This window comes from Dipodomys ordii, unplaced genomic scaffold (genome assembly GCF_000151885.1).
Source record: "Dipodomys ordii isolate 6190 unplaced genomic scaffold, Dord_2.0 Scaffold42, whole genome shotgun sequence".
NCBI lineage: Eukaryota > Metazoa > Chordata > Mammalia > Rodentia > Heteromyidae > Dipodomys > Dipodomys ordii.
In genome coordinates, this window is record NW_012267258.1 from 5,354,654 (window position 1) to 5,375,104 (window position 20,451).

The 20,451-nt window shown below is 35.5% G+C and overlaps 1 protein-coding gene across 1 annotated transcript in view; it reads right to left on the bottom strand.

Annotated features, from left to right (window-relative positions):
- Nucleotides 1-20,451, bottom strand: part of Arid2 (AT rich interactive domain 2 (ARID, RFX-like)) — a 160,420-nt gene that overhangs the window by 66,224 nt on the left and 73,745 nt on the right. Inside the window, exons 4-5 of the mRNA XM_013018715.1 lie at nucleotides 6,322-6,455; nucleotides 4,876-4,887 (exon numbers count right to left, since the gene is read on the bottom strand). Coding sequence (XP_012874169.1) covers nucleotides 4,876-4,887; nucleotides 6,322-6,455 — 146 coding nt within the window. The remainder of the gene's footprint in view (nucleotides 1-4,875; nucleotides 4,888-6,321; nucleotides 6,456-20,451) is intronic.

Consider the following 20,451-nt stretch of genomic DNA (forward strand, 5'->3'; position numbering starts at 1 on the left):
TTTTTTCTTTTTGCTTATGTGGTGCTGAGGAATCGAACCCAGGGCCTCAGGCATGCAAGGCAAGCGCTCTACCACTGAGCCAACTTCCCAGCCCAATATCTTGTTTTTTAATATAAATCATTTACCTATTAATTTTACAAACATTTTCTCAGTCAGCAACTTATTCTTTTAAGAAATATGTTAATCTTGGGCTGGGATGGTGGCTCCAATGCATGAGGCCCTGGGTTTGATTCCTCAGCACTCCATAAGCAGAAAAAGCCGGAAGTGGCACTGTGGCTCAAATGGTAGAGCCCTAGCCTTGAGCTGAAAAGCTGAGGGACAGTGCCCAGGCTCAGAGTTCAGGCCCCATGACCAACAAAAAAAAAAAAAAAGAAAGAAAGAAAGAAATATGTTAATCTGATTTGTAAGCTTTTATGATTGACATTTTTTTGTCCTAAAAATGTCAGTTCTAAAACAAAATAATATTTTCTGTAGAACTGATTTTTTTTAAGCTTGAAAGGTAGATAATGATGTGCTTATAAACCACTAAGATAAAACTCTAATGTATACATGTAAAAATGCTATTTCTAGAATCTGAAAGCTTAACTGGAGCAGTATGTACCCTAAGTATATTTTTCAAATAAAGCTGTAAATAGTTAAGAGGCAAGAAATCATGACTTAGAAAACTTCTAGATACAACATTCCAGAGATTTTTAAAAAGCTAAAACAAGAACCCTGAAAAACAGAACAAGCCCAAACCTCTTTAAATGAAATATAAAATACAAAAATGGATTGCTACAACACATAATAGAGGAAAATAATTTCATTTCCCAACACACACATTTTGTGTTTAGATTTGTGCATTTCACTACGTAGCCCAGGTAAACCTGAAGCTTGAAATTCCGCTTCAGTGTCAAGTGTATACCCCTTGTTTAATAATGACATTTGAAGAGACACCTCCTTCAGTTCTAAAATATTCTAGAAATGTCTCCAATAACATAAAGGTGAAAAATGTTACGAAGTCATTACAAATTGCTATGACATGAATTCTTCACAATTGTTAAGAATGGACAGTAAGAATAAATTGCTTGTTTTTATTAACTTGACCAATTAAATTATTCATAAATTAATATGTGAAGAAAAAGTTAACAGACATTTAAGAACACAGAAGTAGGTTTTGATGTTTTTATCCTATGAACAGTAAGCCATGATAAAAAAAATGTTAACAGTAATTTTATTTTAGATTAACGTAGCTTTGAGGTCTCAAATAAAAATAAATTTGGAATCAATTTTCAATCAAGCTTCAATACAATCACAGAACCATTCTATCAGCTATTCCAGGATAAGGGATGATAGATATATTCCTACCAAAGGACTTTGTTTATAAACACACACAGGAATGTAAAATAACCTAGAGTTATTTAATTTTGTTAAAGATTCTTAAGACAATGTACAGGAAAATCTTCACAGGCTTTTAAGACCAAGCCAGACACAGTAATGTGCACCTATCATACAGCTGTTCAGGAGGGTGCGACAAGAAAATCACTTTAGCCAGGCGTTCAAAATTAGGCTAGGCAATATATCAATACTATGTCTTAAAAATAAATGCATTAATTAAGTTCTTCTTTCTCTAAGGAGACAGAATCTAATTGTAATTTTCTATCAGAATGGGAATTAGAAAGTTATTGTCAACATTCATGATTTGAAGTTTACATAAACAGATCACTACTGACAAGTTTGTTGTACAACATTTGATTCTTTGTTTTCAGTTTAAAGGAAGGGAGAACTGCTCCTGGAATGCTATTTATAGGAGGATTTCTGCAATGGTGCTTTTACGGATATTGGCAATGCCCACTATAGTCCAAATGTCTGTTAGGCTTTTGAATATTTTGAATATGATAGGGTTAGGATTAAGAATCACAAGCATGATTAGTTCCCAAACTTCATAATTCTATTAATTTCAATGACAAGTATCTATTTGTCTATTTTGACTATCTCAGTTTTCAAAAGGACATTGTAAATAATATATATACATACACACCTATAACACACACATAGTCATTCACACACATACACACACACACATTTATTTGTTTCTTCGTTTTTTGCTGATATCAGGGTTTGAACTCAGGACCTCATGATTGCTGAGTTTGTGTGGTCATGGCTGAGGCTCTACTATTTGAGCTGCATTTCCAGCTCAGCTTTTTAGTAGTTAATTGGAGATGTAAGCTGGTAACTTTCTACCCAGGCTGGCTTTATATTGGAATCCTCCAGATCTTAGGCTCCTGAATAAGTATGAATAACAAGTATGACCCATTGGCCTGAATGCACATAAAATATACATATCAATGTTGAACTATCCCAAAGCTCTAAGCAAAAGGTCCTACTCACTGTCTCTTTTTCTTTTTTTTTTTTTTTTTTTTTTACCATTTTATCTAGCAGAGTATAAGTGGCTCATGCCTGTAATCCTAACTCCTAAAGAAGTTGGGATCTGAGGGTTATAGTTCAAAGTAAGCCCAGATAAGAGTCCTGGAGATTATCATCTCCAATGAATTATCAAAACGCTGGAATTAGAGGCATGGTTTAAGAGGTAGAACACTAGCCGTGAACCAAATAAGCTAAGCAAGAGGCCCTTAGTGTTCAAGCCCCAGAGCATGTGCATGCACCCGCACGCGCACGCGCGCGCGCGCGCACGCGCACACACACACACACACACACACACACACACACACACACACACACACAGACATGGTTAATATCCCCAGTAAAATTCAAATTCACATATATTTAATTTTATGATATTCTATTATGAGAATGATAATAGAATTGCAGATTACTACCTTTCAAAAAATTTTAAGAATGTCTTGGAATATCTTATTAACAACAAATATAACTAGATAAATATTTACTCAAATATTTATTCAAATCAAAACGGGATACTATATAATAAAAATGCAGGCACAAATCAATTGTTTGTTTCTGAGTCAGAATCTTACTAAATAGCCCAAGCTGGCCTTGAACTTTTGCTCTGACTGTCTGCATCCCCAGTGCTAAGATTACATCTGAGATTACACAAGTAAACCACTCAATTCTGTCATTTTATTGTGATGTTAAGAACTGAATCCATAGTCTCATGCATGTGAACTAAGGGCATGGCAAGTGTGCTATCACTAGGCCACACCCCTGAAATTAAAAAAAAAAAACTTTATACACTCAATTTACCACTAGATAATTCCATTTTAACATTTATTTAGAACACAGACAGTACAGATATACAAGGAAATCTATGAAGTTTAATCTTTTTCCTTAATGACACTTGAAAAATATCATCAATGCAAGATTTGTTTTATATATTAAACATTACATTAATTTGTACAACAATGTGACAGGTTTCTTTGCAAAAAAAAAAACACGTGTAAATTTGTAAATGCTTGTATTATTCAGAACTATTATCTCTTTTCAGGTTTTATATTCTAGATGTTTCCCAGCAATTATCAGTTTTTTCTCTTTGTAAATCCCTAATCTTGACTTTGTCAAACATGTACATACTGCCTAACTGTTCAGAGTTTCCTTAAAACAAATAAGACTTCTCATAGCTTAGCTAAAAAGAGTTGTGTCAGGATCAGTGGCTCAAGCCTATAATCCTAGCTACTTGAGCAGTTATGATGGAAGCTGGCCTGGACAAAAACATAGTTCTTGAGAATCTATCTCAACCATGGCTAGGCAGGGTGGCATGTGCCTGTTATCCCAGCTACTGATGAAGTACAATGGATGAAGTAGTGCACACTTATCTTCCCAGTGACACTGGGATACATGAATAGGATCACAGCTCAGGCCAGCCAAGGATAAATCAAGACCCTACCTTCAAAATAACCAATGCAAAAAAACTCTGGAGCTGTGGTTTAAATGCTAGCTAGTGCCAGACTCTGAGTTTGGTTCCATGTACTACCAAAACAAAATACAACAAAGCAAAACAACAAACAAAAAGAGCTAATGCAATATGCTAAGCATGTCTATCATTTTATTAACTTGTATAGTTATATGAAAGTTATGTCATATTCTTCTGAAATAACAACCATACTTCACACTTTCTTTAGGAAAATTGGTTGTAACCAGGAAAAGAGAGCGAACACATCTTGAATGCTTTTTTTTTAACTTAAAGACCAAGTAGTGCAAAAGGATTTTTGGGAGATATAGTAGCAGATACCAAATTTTGTTTATTATACTAGAGGAATTACATCAAGTTGATTCCTATCAAGTAGAAAAGTTTTCAAGGTCATTAGTAGAATGTCTCACTCAATGTAAAATATCTTCTATAACATCCCTGAATTAGGTAATGCCATTCTCTCTCTAGGAAAAGAGAACTTATCACCTAACAAGTTGCTTCATTTGATTTTACCTGATAAAACCACTAGCCAGGTACTCTACATGATGACTTTAAAATGCTTTAAGACTTGTAGTAATAACTATCAATAAAAGCAAAACTTAGGTTTAGTTGGCACTCCCTGCTTCTCCTAATCCAATTATTTAAAACAGCATCAGGTAAAGCTGCTTCAAATGGAGATCCCAGATTTTAAGAGAAGATTCTATTTCTTTTTTCTTTTCTTTTTTTTTTTGTTGGTCATGGGGCATGAACATGGGCCTGGGCGCTGTCCCTGCACTCTTCAGCTCAAGGCAAGCACTCTACCACTTGAGCCACAGCATCACTTCCAGTTTTCTAGTGGTTTATTGGAGATAAGAATTTCACGGACTTTCCTGCCCAGGCTGGCTTTGAACCATGATCCTCAGATCTCAGCCTCCTGAGTAGCTAGGATTACAGGTGAGAACCACCAGCTCCCAGCAAGATTCTATTTCTTTAGTCATTAACTGGAGAAGAAATATGACGTCAAATTCAACATAAAAGAAACTCTGAAATAGACAATGTGAAAATAAAAAGAACTGGTGAGAGTGACACAAATAAGACAAGTTAATCCTAAGGATCAGTACTGGTATGGATGAATAAGAGTAACAAATATATGGACTAAATGCAATTTTTATAAAGGACATAACCTTAAAAAAGAATTCCCTTCTTTTTTAAGGCCAAATGTCAACTAATGAATGACACAGATACCTTACCTTCCTACATCACTCTTCCAGGTGATTCCATCAACCACAGAGCCATTATAACAAATCTTCATCACTTCTACATAAATCTCTATTTCAGGTTGACTATGTGATTCAAGTTCAGTTTTCAATTTTATTTATTTATTTATTTTTGGTCAGTCGTGGGGCTTTAACTCTGGGCCTGGGCAATGCCCTTGAGCTCTTCAGCTCAAGGCAAGTGCTCTACCACTTAAGCTACATTGCCACTTCCAGTTTTCCTGTGGTTAATTGGAAATAAGAGTCTCACAGACTTTCCTGCTTGGCTGGCTTTGAACCTCAATCCTCAGATCTCAGCCTCCTGATTAGCTAGGATTACAGGCGTGAGCCACTGGCTCCTGACTCTTGATTTTTTTTAATTCAGATTCTTCTTTAACTGGTAAGAACTGTGACTTCATAAAACTCTTTTCCTGGTATCTTAGTAGGATAGTTGTAAAATTATGAACATTTCTGAGTATTCTAGGGTTAGCCATCTTAGTAGTAAACTCTTAGAAACTTCTTGGTCTCTCTGGTCCTCCCTTCCTTCTTGCTCATGTCCCTTCTATTTCCCCTCCCTCCCTCCCTCTCTTCCTCCTTCCCTCACCTCTTCCTATTAGTCTCCCATGTTTTGAGGCTGGCCTTGAACTCACTATGCAGTTGCCCTTCCTTATTTTTTCTTTTTTCATGGTACAGGGGTTTGATCTCAGCACCTTGAGCTTACACTCTACCACTTGAGCCACACTCTTACATCTTTTGGCTGTTAGTGTTTTTCAGGTACTGTCTGTCATTTTGTGCCAGAACCAGCCTGGACTGTGATCGTTATACTTAAGTCTCCCTCAGAGGTGAGTGCAAGTGTACCCAGCACTTCTTCTTGTTGTCGTTGGATAAAGTTCTCACTAACTTTTGCCAGGACTAGCCTTAAATTTAACCTCAATCCTCACAAGTAGCTGAGATTCTAGGTGAGAGCCATTGTGTCTGACCCTGGCTTCCTAATCTTAAACAACTTTAATAGACTGATGATCAAAAATAAGAAAAAACATTTCTACATGGAAGAAACTGTAGAAGTATGGGTATTTGCAATTCTGAAAATTTCTTCAACTAAAATTCAAAACGATCTGTGATTAGAGGGAGTCAGATAACACCTAGATGCCAATGTTTGCTAGATGCATTAGTCCAATTCCCTAAGTATTCTCTTATGTCCAAAGACTCTCCAGTGATCATTACCTGACACACTGTGTTGCTGGTAATTGTAGGAAGATGGAATTGCACCAATAGGAAGCTGTGGCTTTGGGTTGCCGGGTGGTACCTCATCATCATCTTCCCCAAAATGATGAACTTTCTCGTACTTTTCTAGATAACTGAAATAGAAAAACAGCACAACAAAGATTTACAAACAGGTATATGACTTATTTTTAAAGTCCTACCAGATTTTCCTTTACTAGATGCCTCACATCTAATCATTATAAAATATCAGAAATTTGATAGTGGATCAGTAACTTCACTTTATCAGCAATATTGCGAATAAAAATCAATGCAATGACTCTAAAAACATTTTATCTTTTCAGAAGATCGAGATATATAACTCCTTGTAGATGAACAGTAGCACAATTTGTTTATTGCTACTTGCTTTTGTCACTTTAAAATCTAAGTCAACATTGGAAGACTGATCCCTCTTTTCTCTTAATCAGTTCATTCACATTATTTCAGCATGCCTTTTGGCTGGTATTTTTATTTAATAATATATTTTAGAGACATAAACATGTCAGGTAAATGCTTTGCTACTTCATGCTTTTTTAATAGCTATACAGAATTTGATCGTATTGACATATTAGTTTAATTAACTCTTTACTGACATCCATTTCGGCTAATTTGTTTTGTTTTGTTTTCCCTCCAGGCCTGGGACTTGAACTCAGGTCCTGGGCACTGTCTCTGAGTTTCTTTTGCTCAAGGCTACCTCTCTACCACTTGAGCTGCAGCACCACTTCTGGCTTTTTCTGTGTATATGATATGGTACTGTGGAATATAACCTAGGGTTTCATGCATGCTAGGTGAGCACTCTACCACTGAGGCACATTCCCAGTCAATTTTTTTTTCCTATCACGAATCATGTCACATCTACACATTTAACTGAGTATTTTCTTCAGAGGCACTAGAAATAGTATTAATGTTGCCAAATTCCTTTAAAAACTTATGTTTAAGTATCTCTTACTGTATATCACCATTACTGAATATGATCGATCTTAGTATTAATTGGAATTAAAATATCAAATTCATATCCTAATGTCACTCACCATCTTTTATGCAAATGAAATATAGTATTTGTCACAGCAAATCACTTAGACAACTGAGAGTTTCTAGGCAGTCTAATATTTTACAACTGATGTAGATGCATGGTTAAAAACAAACTAAAGATAATCTTCATGAAATAACTGCTAGCCAACTAGATCAAGGAAAAGTAAAGGTTTGGATTTATTTATTTATTTATTTTTGGTCATGGGGCCTGAACTCTGGGCCTGGGCACTATCTCTCAGCTTTTCAGCTCAAGGACAGTGCTCTATCACTTGAGCCACAGCACCACTTCCAGATTTTTCTTCTTATGTGGTGCTGAGGAATCAAACCCAGGGCCTCATGCATGCAAGGCAAGCACTCTACCACTGAGCCACCTTCCCAGCCCCAAGGTTTGGAAATTTTAAAATCAAGCTGGGTCCCAGTGGTTCGCACCTATAATCCTAGCTACTTGGAAGGCTGAAAATGGGAGAATCGCAGTTTAAGGCCAGCCGAGGAAGAAAGTTCACAAGACCCTTTCTCAACCAATAACAAGATAGCTGTACCTATCATCTTAAGTTATATGAGAGTCTGAGATCAGAAAGATTGTAGTTCTAGGCCAGACCAGGCAGACAAGTGTTCAAGACTCAACCTCAATAGGAAGGGGCTGGGCATGGTTGTGTGTTACTTGTCACCCCATGTAGGACTGAAAATCACAGTATAGGCACATCCCTGGACAGGAAGCAAGATACTATCTCAAAAAAAATTGGCAAAAAGCAGTACTTGAGGCATGGCTCAGCAATAGAGTTCCTGACTAGTAAGTATAAAACTGAGTTCAAAACACTAAGACTGCTTAAATTAAAAAAAAACAAAACTTACAACTAATCTTTCAACAAGGTTATCTGTAAACTTCTTGCTCAGTTGTGCCCAGTAGATTGAACATTTCTATATTTTTCATTACAGTTGAGAAAGAAAACAGTATTACTAGCAAAAAGGGACTATAAATATGAATTTTCTCTCCTCCCAAAACATCTGAAATGTCACATAAGCAATATGAAGTGAACTGACAAACAGCATAAGTACTATATACTTAAACCAAACAATATCTATTATTCCACATTAAAAACCTGTATGATTGACGTATCTATGATTTAAAAATGACACAACTTCCAATCTTGGTGATATCCAGATACTGTTTCCCCAAACAGACACTTTGCACAATTACAATCCACAGAAATTTGTGATTTAGGGAACTTTCACAATTTTTGGAAATTTCCTTTCCTAAAACAAACTGGCCTAAGTGCCAGTTGTGATTATTGCCATTATTAAATATTTTCACCTGAGATGCATCAAGAAAATCACTGAATTCTGTATTTCTTGTCCCTATTAAAATAAGGTCAGTCTTTTTGTTTCTTAGTTATATTTCTCAAAGCTCAATGTATTAAAAGACAAAAAACATAGCTAAAATACAAAGTTACTTAAAAGTTTCAGTCTTAGCCAGGCGCTGATGGCTCACGCCTATAATCCTAGCTACTTAGGAGGCTGAGCTCTGTGGATCACGGTTCAAAGCCAGCCCAGGCAGTTAAGTCCTTGAGACTCTTATCAATAAACCACCAGAAAACCAGAAGTGTCGCTGTGGCTCAAGTGGTAGAGTGCTCGCTTTGAGCTGAAGAGCTGAGGAACAGTGCCCAAGCCCAGAGTTCAAGCCCTACGACCAAAAAGACAAAAAACAAAAAAACAAGTTTGAGTCTTCTGATTTAATTCTCTGCCATACATTGAGTTAATATGCCAACAGATTACTGTGTTCATTCATTAAACTACAAAACCTTCAAAGACAATGGCATCATTCTGAACAGTTAAAGTATTAGTCAAGTAAGTATTTATTGAGCTCCTATAGTAATCTGCTTAGTATATGACATATGTAAGTCTGTTAAATTAGAAGCGATATATGAAAATAAAAGTCTTACCAGACAAACAGACAACTAGGATCCCTGGTTCAACATCAGGAAGAGATTTAGAGGCAAGGGGTTACATCTTTTTCTTCAATCTGACATGCTCTATGCCATACTTTTTGTTGTTGTTGTTTGTTTTGACTGTTCTGAGGTTGAATTCAGGGCCTGTGCATTTCCCTTTAGCCTTTTCATTCAAGACCTACACTCTATCACTTAAGCCACACTTCCACTCCTGGCTTTTGGATGCTGATTGGAGATAAAGTTTCATAGACTTTTTGGCCTGGGCTGGCTCTGATTGTAATCCTAAAATCTCAGCATCCCAAGCAGCTAGGATTACAAGCATGAACCATTAGTGACTAGCTCTAGAGCATATTTTAAGACTTATAGGAAAGCAGAAATATAAAAAGGTAATGAATAATAGAGAATTCAATGACACATAATTAAAAGCTTAATTATGAGTAACAAGGTTGTAGCTTAATGGTAGAGAGCATTTGTTGAATATACCCAAGGCCTTGAGTTTGATCTCTAGAACAGTAAATGAACAAGTTTACATATGAACAATACAATGGATTCATTCAAACTAGCATCAAACATATGCACTGTTATAATGAATGTGGAATAATGTAACATACCTCTTACAATATCTAAAATATTAAAACTAGATTAAGTTGCAAAAGACTTGGCATCACCATCAATATGATAGATTTTCTGTTCAAATCTCCAAAGAAATTATAAAAGTAGTCATAATCAATTTATACACAAATTCATAATACATTTTATTATATAATTATATAAATTTATATAAATGATATTTATGTACAATATGTTATTACTTAATATTATATAGTATTTGTTGTACCTTATCTAAGGTACATTCTCTAATCACAGAAAATTCAAAGAACTTTTTGTCATTAAACATGGGAAATCACAAATAATTGTATTATGTAAATTTCAAACCTATATGCCAAATTAGAAGGACTACTGCAATAGTACCCATGAACAGGTATCAATGCATTGTATCCTATTTCAACCAGTCATCTCTGATTATTGTATAGAAATTCTAAGGATATAATTTCTCATCTGCAAATATTTTGGTAGAGTACCTGGAAATGAAAAGCAGTAACTATAATTACTAGCAGTTAATACAAGTTGATTATTTCTGGATCAAGGGGGAAAAGTAAAATATGCATGATGCATATGTAAAGATGACAGGGTTTATATTTTCCTTTCTCTTTAAAGTCAACTAAAATTAACCATTTAAAGAAAAAAATCACTGCCTATAAGCCTAGCAGTTCAAAGCCAGCTCTAGCAGTAAAGTCTGTGAGACTCTTATCTCCAATAAACCACCTGAAAACCAGAAGTGGCTCTGTGTAATGCTTTGCCTTGAGCTAAAGAGCTCAGGGATAGCACCCAGGCCCAGAGTTCAAGCCTCATGACCCACAATAAATAAATAAATAAGTTAATAAAGACAGCATCATTCCTTTCAGAAGTCTGGTGCATTTAAGGGTCACAAATCTAATTTGCAAACTTTTTTTTGCGGGGGGTGGGGAGGAAGGTCAGTTGTGGGGCCTGAACTCTGGGCCTGGGCACTGTCCCTCAGCTCTTCAGCTTAAGGCTAGCACTCTACCACTTGAGCCACAGCACCACTTCCAGATTTTTCTTCTTATGTGGTGCTGAGGAATCGAACCTAGGGCCTCATACATGCAAGGCAAGCACTCTACCACTGAGCCACCTTCCCAGCCCAACTTTTTTTTTTGAGAAAGCAGAATAGTCTAGTGAAAGTGAAAAAGATCCTAAGTCAAACCACATAAAAGGGGAAATACAATTTGGATTTCCTTTAGCCACTGAAGAACTGAAGCTGAAAAATGTGAAGGTATCTCATAACAGAACCCAGTGATGACTATTTGGGGTTGAACAAATGGTTGGCCAAAGAAGCAAAATCCTTTACCTTATAGCTTCAAAAGACTCCAAGCTGTGAAAAACTATGAGAATCAGCATGGAAAGAATAGTATCATCAAGTAAAGGATACTGTCTTAGACGTTTTTTTACCATGCAAATACCTAACAGAAACAATTTAAAGAAGCTAAGTTTTACTGTGGCTATTTTAACACTTTCAAGTCATAGCTTATTTTATCGCCTTTAGTCTGATGGCAAGGCAGAAATACCATGGAAGGAGGGCTGAGGGGAAGAATTCTGTTCCCCTTATGGTACCCAGCAGGCAAAGAAGTGTACTTCCTTATTCCTCTTTTGATTCCATTCTAGTCCCAAACCTCTGGGGTAGTAATGCTCACCTTAAGGTAGAGATTATGCCCCAACCTCACAAATACAACTAGAGTTGTGTATTAATTTGTCCTTTCTGGAAACAACCTCACAAATACAACCAGAGTTGTGTATTACTAATCTCCTATTTGTGTCTCAATTCAATCAAGTTAGCAATCAATGTTAGGCAACAGAAGGACTGCTACTAATAATGATGTGAGCAATTTCAAGATTAATACCAGCTGGGAGAAAGCAAGGGCAAGCGTGGCATTGCTGAAAAAGGAATATACTCTTTATCTGACTTATATAACTTTAATCCCTCTGTACATCACCTTTATAATAATTTTTTGAAAATTTTAAAAAGAGATTAACAGGCACAAAATCAAGTCTAATGGCATATAAACCATAAAGGCCAAAGTTTTCTGCCAAGACTGCCCATAAAAGGAGAACATTAAAAGTAAGCTTAAACTAATGACAAGCATATACATCAGAAAGCTCCCTGGGACTATGATGTCAGGTGCATTGTCCATTAGGAAACAACAAAAGGCAAAAACACTCACATGAGAGATTTAGGCTTCAAAAACAAGAAAATAACTGACCCCAAAAGTTACACAGAGTATTTGAACAACATTCTGACTTCTCTTTGAAATTAAGAGAAAATAATATACAAATATGAGTCTGGAGAAAAAAGTTTTCTCACAATAATTCTTGCCCAGCTTTACTTCTCATTTAAGATAATTCATTATCAAATATGTGAATACTCAGAAAGAATACTCAGAAAGAAAAGTTATATAATTTTCCAGAACACACACACACACAGAGTACTGTAATTAATAAAAATTAACTAAAAGAAAGAAAAATGATTGCTATCAAAGGCAAGAGACTATGGAAAAAAAGTACTGGCCAAAGGGTAGAAAATTTCAGTTATGAATAAATTCAGAGGATTTAGTATAAAACATGGTACAGTTAGTAATACTCAATTGCATCCCTGGAATTACCTGAAATGTGGCCACCACAAAACAGAAAGGGTAAGTAGGTGTAGAGACAGATATGCTAACGAACTTAACCTTGGTAAACATTTCATGTGGGTATCATATAAAACATCACATCATGCAGCTTAAAATCATCCATTTTCTCAATAACAACTTGATGAAGTTGGAAAATTTAAAAAATAGAGGAATGGTTACATAGCAGAAATGACAGAATGGGCATGGAAACTAAACTCAAATGATATCAACAATACTTTCTGAACTATAGAAGAGAATGCAAATGTTATTGTCAACTACAAAAAGAGAATATAAAAATGTGAAACTATCAATATAATTTGAAAATGGTATTCCTAATATGAATTTCAAGAAATTTTCCACAAAAAATGGAAAGAGAAAGAAGTCATTAAAAAGAACTAAAACTACCATCTTATATTAGAAAAGAGAACAACAATGTGAGTTTCTATTCTCTCTGTTAATATTAAAGAAAATTTGTTCTCATCTAGGCCTAATTTTTCCTAAGTATTTAACAGAAAAAATAGTATCATTTTCCAACTCACCACATGGCAAAAAAAAATTAATGAATTTAAATAGGTAGAATACAGAAGAAAATAAAGAATTTTCTGTAAGCCAGGTGCTGGTGGCTCATCAGACGTAATTATACATCTGAGATCTGAGGCTCCTGATTTAAAGACAGCTGAAAGCAGACAAATCTAGGAGACTTCTATCTCTAATAAACTAGTAAAAAGCCAGAGGTGCAGGTGTGAGCAAAAATGTTGAAGGAGTGCACGGTTCTGAGTTCAAGCCCCAGTACCAGCACAAAAAAGAAAGAAAAGCAAAGAAAAAAAAACCCATTGTGTAATACAGCAATTCTACTCTTAGGCATATACCTTAGAAAAAAAATCTAGAAGTAATATATACACCATACAAACTTAACTACTACATGGCAGAACAATTTAACAAGCTAATATTGATGCATACAAATAGCTATCGACAACAATTGTATTAAAAATAGACCTGAATTCCACTGATTCTATTCATGAGTGCCATAAACATTCAAAAGCACTGAACGAATTTGTAGAAACATATGAGTAAGTGGAAAAGACACAAAGAAAATGAAGAATAAACAAGCCATGACAAATTCCCCTGACAAGTGATAGAATGAAGAAACACAAGAGGTTTCAAAGTCTATTGAAATTATTATTAGTTTTCTTGTCTTGGAGTAAACTCACATTTACTAATTTTTTACATATGTGTTATATTACACTCTTAAAACTAAATTATGTCAAATTTTTAGGTATTTCTCTGACTATGTAAAATGTTAAGAATTAGAGGAAAAAACGAACTGTAGTTTCCTGAAAAGGCATGTAAAACTCTACAGATGTCACAGAAATTAGTTAAGATGGATACAAAAATACTAGATGGTGAAACAATCTATTTATATCATAAACACATGCATGAAAGATTCTAAGGATTTTATTGCAGAAATCCAATGATATAATGTTGGTATATTCACCTATGGACCAAAGAAATATACACAAGTATGACAATGAGCATTTAATAAAACTGAAGCATGGATGCCTCACTAAAAAAGTTAATGAAAAATTCTAGTGTAACTGTATATTTGGACCTTTTCTGTAGTACTTTTGTTGTATAACTGAAGAGAATTTCCAACATACCTTCTTTTCCAAACAGGCCTTTGCAGGATTTTGCAATCCACCTGAGCCACAATTTTTCCTTCTGTAGACGACAGCCCTTCAACATAGGGCACACAAATAAAATATCCCAACAGGGAGAGACATTCCACTTATGAATTGACACTGCTCTTCTCCCCTTCTCCTCTTCATATTTTACTCATCCCATTTGAGACAATATGGAAGAGTTCAAATGTGGAGCCTTCACTCACATTAGTGAGTGATACATACTATCATATTGGTGTGAGTACAGGTTAAATGTATTTAAAAGCAGTACTATCTCTGGGCTGGTGGCTCAGACCTGTAATCGTATCTCCTCAGGAGGCTGTGATCTGAGGATCATGGCTTGAAGCCAGCCCAGGCAGGAAAGCCCATGGGACTCTGATTTCCCATTAACAATCAAAAAGCTTGAAGTGGAGATGTGGCTCTAATGGTAGGTATAGCCTTAAACAAAAATGTTCAAGAACAGCACCTACCCGGAGTTGAAAACCCAGGACTAGCACAAGCATGTGCACACACATATACAAGTCTATCCGATTTAAGCTAAAATATCTCCCACACACAAAAAAAGTGTTAGATTTAGTAACTCTCCAAAGAAACCACAGCTGGAATAATGCAAGGAGAAATAAACAAAAAAATGGCAGAAGATACTTTGAACATAAGCATACTGTAGAATATACTCCAATCATAAGCAATGATAATACAATCAGATAGGAAAGGTCAAAAGCTTTTCAAATTAATCCACCTAAAACTGGCGATTTACATACATACACTAACAATGACAAAATGTTGTTCTAAGTTAATGCTATACTTTATGTGTGTGTATGTGCATATGTGAAGGTTTGGAGGGAGGGAGCTCTAATGAAGAGGGTAAATGAGGATGAACATGATCACAGCTTAATTACATGTGTGAAAATAGAACAATGAAATCTGTTCCAATTGTTTTACAGATTGGGGAGAACCGATAAAGGGAGTGGGACTGATCTGGATACATTATATGCATGTATGGAAATACAAGGAAACTGCCTTTGTACAACTAATGTGTGCTAAATTAAAAAACAAACATCAAATCTACCCTTTTAGGCACCAGTGATATTTTAACAATGAAAAGCAAGTCAATACTCCTACAAAGAAATTCAGGGCAGGTGCAGGTGACTTACACCTGTTACCCTAACTACTTACAAGGCTGAAATCAGAGAATATTAGCAAGGTCTGCCAGAAAATTTCCACAAGACTTTACCTCCAATTAACTAGCAAAATGCTGGACAGGGATCCAGGCTCAAGTGGTAGCGTGTCAACAGTAAGCAAGGAAGCCTAGTAAGACTATGAGACACTTGAGTTCAAACTTTGTAACTGGAAAGGAAAGAAGAGAAGAACACAGGAAGGAATTCACAGCCAGCACAGTGTACATGTCTAAATCCCAGTACTTGAGAAACTAAGGCAGGAGCAATACAAGTTCAAAGCCAGATAACAAAACGTTATCTCAAAGGCAAACAACAAACACCTTCATGCTACAGAGAATATTTATTGAAAGGGCTGTTTATAAAAAGAACTTCCATGATGTGGTTTTATTGTTCAGTATAATGTGTATCAACTGTAAAAACTCTTATCTACACTGAGCTTAAAAAATATTTCCAAACAAAAATATTTCCATGTTTTTGTTTAATTTTGAGCCTGATCTTACTATGTAACCCAGGCTGGTTTCAAGTCCTCCAGAACCTCCTCTCCAGAGCTCTGGGATCTTTGTTTCTGTAGGTTTTGAATGCTTTAAAATTAAGTTCTATATTGATAGTTTCATTTTTAACATAAAATCACCACAACCAAAGAAAGACTCATGTATTTTATCCAGACCTATCTACTACTGCTGCTGCTACTACTTTTAAAGAGAGGGTCTATGTTTTGAAGGCTGGCTGAATGCAGCCCCAGTGGCGCAAACCTTTACTGCTACGGTATGTGCCACTATGCCAGACAAGGTTCAGCAATTACTGGTGTACAGGAGGGAAAAAAAAAAACAAAAAACCTCCATGGTTTTCCTTATTTGCAATAACTAGTATATGTCTGGGACAAGTAGAAAAGGCCAAAATCTATGTATATATGACCAGATAAAATGAAGTTAAGTGAAATGAACCAAGATAGGGACACACAGAGGTTTTTTTTCCTTGCTTGCTATTGTTTCTAACATATTTATAAGGTACCATGTGGTTTTTTGTTGCTTTGTATGTTCCTCCCCAGGTTTTCACTGTATTTGATGTCAGTATAATTTGGGAGGGGAAGGGAAAAAACAAAACGTTTAAATAGGGATACAGGTGGACCCATTGTAACAATGAGATGTACAAGAAACTATATTGAAAAAAAATGAACTTTCTAATTTAGGTGTGGGATGGGGGTGGGTGGGTAGGAGGGGGTAGAGGTGGGAGGGAAGGGATGGTAGAGGAAAAACAAAGGAGGAGGCAACAATGCTTGATAAGAAATGTACTCATTACCTTGCCCATGTAATTGTAACCCCTTTGTATTTTCACAATAAAAAACTTACAAAAAAAAAAAAACAACCCTATGTCTATACTATTTACAGACTTGTCATTATTCCTTAAGCAGCATAATAACTATCAATAGTGTTACATAAAAGTCATCTGATGACTTTAAAAACATAGAAAACCAGGGCATGGTGGTTCATAATTGCAATCCAGGCTACTTGGAAGGTAGAGAAGTCAGAAGACTATAGTTAAAGGCCAACCTAAGCAAGAAGTTAGGGAGACTTTATCTCATCTCAAAGAATAAACTGGCTGTGTTAATGTATGCCTGGAATCTCAGCTACACAGGACAAAGACAGGAGGACCACAAGTATTAGATGCTACCTGAAAAATACAATTAAACAAAAAAGGCTGGGAGCATGGCTTAAATAGTAGTCTAGCAAGTATGAAGCCATAAATGGAAGTCCCAGTTTACAAAAAAAAAAAAAAAAGGGAGAGGGGGAGAAACACAGAAAACTGTTTGTTTGTTATGAATAATTTCTGTTACTTTATAGAAGAGAATTGACCAGCTAAAGATTTTTGTATCCACAGAAGGTCCTGGAACCAAATCCATCATACATATTTAGGAACAACTATATTCTCATTCTTCCTCTCAGATGCTCAAGCAATTTCTATGTCCACCCCAACCCCTAACTCCAGACAGACACGTTTTTCCCCTGAACCATTTAAAATTAAAACAGTTTTTGTTTTCCATGACCTTGACATTTTAAAGAGTATAGGACAGCAGTTTTATAGAATGCCTCTTGATTTGTATTTATCAATGTTTCTTCATAAATAATTAGATGAAGATAATGTATTATGATGGGGTTGGAGGCAAGGATTAGTTGAAGTGTTAGGTACCAAGTTTGAGTCCTAGTCTCAGACCAAAAAAAAAAAAAAAAAAAGTAAAGATAATGCAGGAATGCCACATGTGTGTGTGAACTGGTATCCTGGTATTTACTTGAGGAAGCATCTGCCACATTGTAAGTTCTGTTACTTTGTTACAATTGAGACTATTAGGTTAATGTTCCATAAGGTTGCCCTTTTCCTTTTAAAAATAAATAATACATGGAAAAAGCTTAAAATAATATAAGCATCTTAATTCCTTGACAAACTTCCACTTACTAGTTTTGGTGATTCTTGACTAAATTGGTTATTGCTTCTATATCTATTAAGTAGCAGTGTTCTGTAATTGGCTTCTTTCCATTCTTTTGTGTTTATCATGTATTTACTTGTATCCAAACATAAAAACCCTTCCTTTTTATAACCATTATATTCCTAAAACTAATTACACAGTCTAATGCTCAAAATCTGCCCCAGATTCGGCCAGTGCGAACTCTTTCACTTGGGCTTGCATATGTTTGATGTATATCTATCATTTTTTGAACACTCTGTTACTTATTTATGACACAATAAATTGGTCTAATTAGTCTAACCTCCTATTTTCCTTGCTTCAGCCCTAGAACCAATCCTTTCCTCAAGATTCATTGGGAGTTTTTTTGGTTGGTTGTTTTGTTTTTATTTTGTTTTGTTCTGGTGGGTTGTGGGGCTTGATGTCCCTGAGCTCTTCAGCTCAGGGAGAGCACTCTACCACTTGAACCACAGCACCACTTCTAGTTTTCTGGTGGTTTATTGGAGATAAGAGTCTCACGGACATTTCTTCTCTGGGCTGGCTTTGAACTGTGATCAAATCTTAGCCTTCTGAGTAGCTAGGATTATAAGCATGAATCACCAGCACCCCGTTCATTGCTTATGTTTAATAAGAAATAGTATTTAGAAACTTCTCCCTGGACATAAAGTATGCTCATTACTGAAAGAGTAATATTGCCTTGTAGGCCCTTTCACTATGCATAAGGGCACAGTGGCTTAAGCCTGTAATCCTAGCTACTCTGGAGGAAAATATTGAGGGAGTCACAAGTTAAGACTAATTTTACAATACTCCCTTCACAACCAATGGTTGGGAGCTGTGGCATATACACAAGTAAAAAAAAAAAAAAATTCTTGTCATGTGGACATAAAGCAAGACCTTTTCTCAAAAATGCAAAAAGAAGACTGGCTGAATGGCTCAAGTCATAGAGCACCTGTCTAGCAAATACAAGACCCTGAGTTCAAATTTCTGTACTGTACCCCACCAAAGAAATATAAATACATATAAGTATAATACGTATAAATGATTCCCAATGTCATTGCCAAGTCTGTATCAGTTTTCCTTTTTTCATATTTTAAACCCTGTTCTACAATAATGAGAAATTTGGCACATACTATTTGGAATAAAATTTTTGCTCAATCTTACAATAAATAAACTCAGAATTCAACACTTTTTACGATTATTTTTGTTGTCAGACCAATAGGCATATTATTTGAAATACAAGCTTGTTTCTGTTTTCATTCCATGTTAGGTTCACTCTTCCACAATCTTGATTTTAACTTTCAAATTTGCCATTATTTATTTTATTAACTATGAATCTATTTTCAGTATCAAAACCAAATTTGCCAGTTATACTAACACAGTGATTATTGGTAATTTAAATGATTTGTTTTGTTTTTGTCAGTCATGGGGCTTTAACTCAGGGCTTGGCCCTCTCTCTCGGTTTTTTTGCTTAAGGCTAGTGCTGTACCACTTGGAGCCACAGCACCACTTCCCAGTTTTCTGGGGATTAATTGAAGGTAAGAGTCTCATGAACTTTCTTGCCCTAGCTGGCTTGAAACCGAGATCCTCAGACCTCAGCCTCCTGAGTAGTGAGGATTACAGGCATAAGCCAATGGTACCCACCTTGTTTTGCTATTTTTTAAAAATCTTTTTTGGTATTCAATAATGCCTGTATTTTTTAATGTTTTTTATTGTAAAGATACTGCACAGAGGGGTTATAGTTACATGAGTAATGAGTATATTTCTTCTCGAGCATTGTTACCCCTTCCTTTGTTTTTCTCCTAACCCCCGAATCCCCCCACCCAAGTTGTAAAGTTTGTTTTCAACACAGTGTCTTGTACATCTCATGGGTCAATATGTATCCTTATTTCAGCATTTTGTTATTTCCCTTCCCAAATTAGAAAAGGTCAAAAGCTATGCACACATGACTATATAAGATGGTAATAATGCCTATATTTTTGTTCTACTGTTTATCTCTGTACTTATACATTTGCAATGTCTCAATCTCATTTTATTATTTTGTTACTTGTCAAATTGCTTACCATTATATTAAATTTGAGTGATTCTTCTACCTCTTAAGTATTGCTTTTACATCACTCAATAAGCCCATTCTTCTTTACCTCTTCCTTTATAGCTTTATTATTTCTACTTTGCAAAACATTTATAATTTCCATATTACATTTTTGCAAATTCTTCAAGAAACTAATGATCAGGATGGAAATGCACTAATTAACTTCCAATGAAAATTTTGCCTAATTGTCAGATGGAATTCCAAAACAAAGGCTCCTGATTTACTATGTGTACAACATGATAAATTTGTTCCTTTTCATTCCTGTATTATTCTTCTACTATGAAGGATAAGTCTCAAAACAAACTGAACATAGAAACAAACCTTTAACTCAATATATGACAAACTACTAACTTCTTTAAATTAAAACTGATCTCTTAGAGTATAATAAAGAATTCGTAGGAATGAGGGCTTATTACAATATAGGAGGGTAAAGAGTTTTTTGGTGTTAGCTTCAAATATGCAAGAAG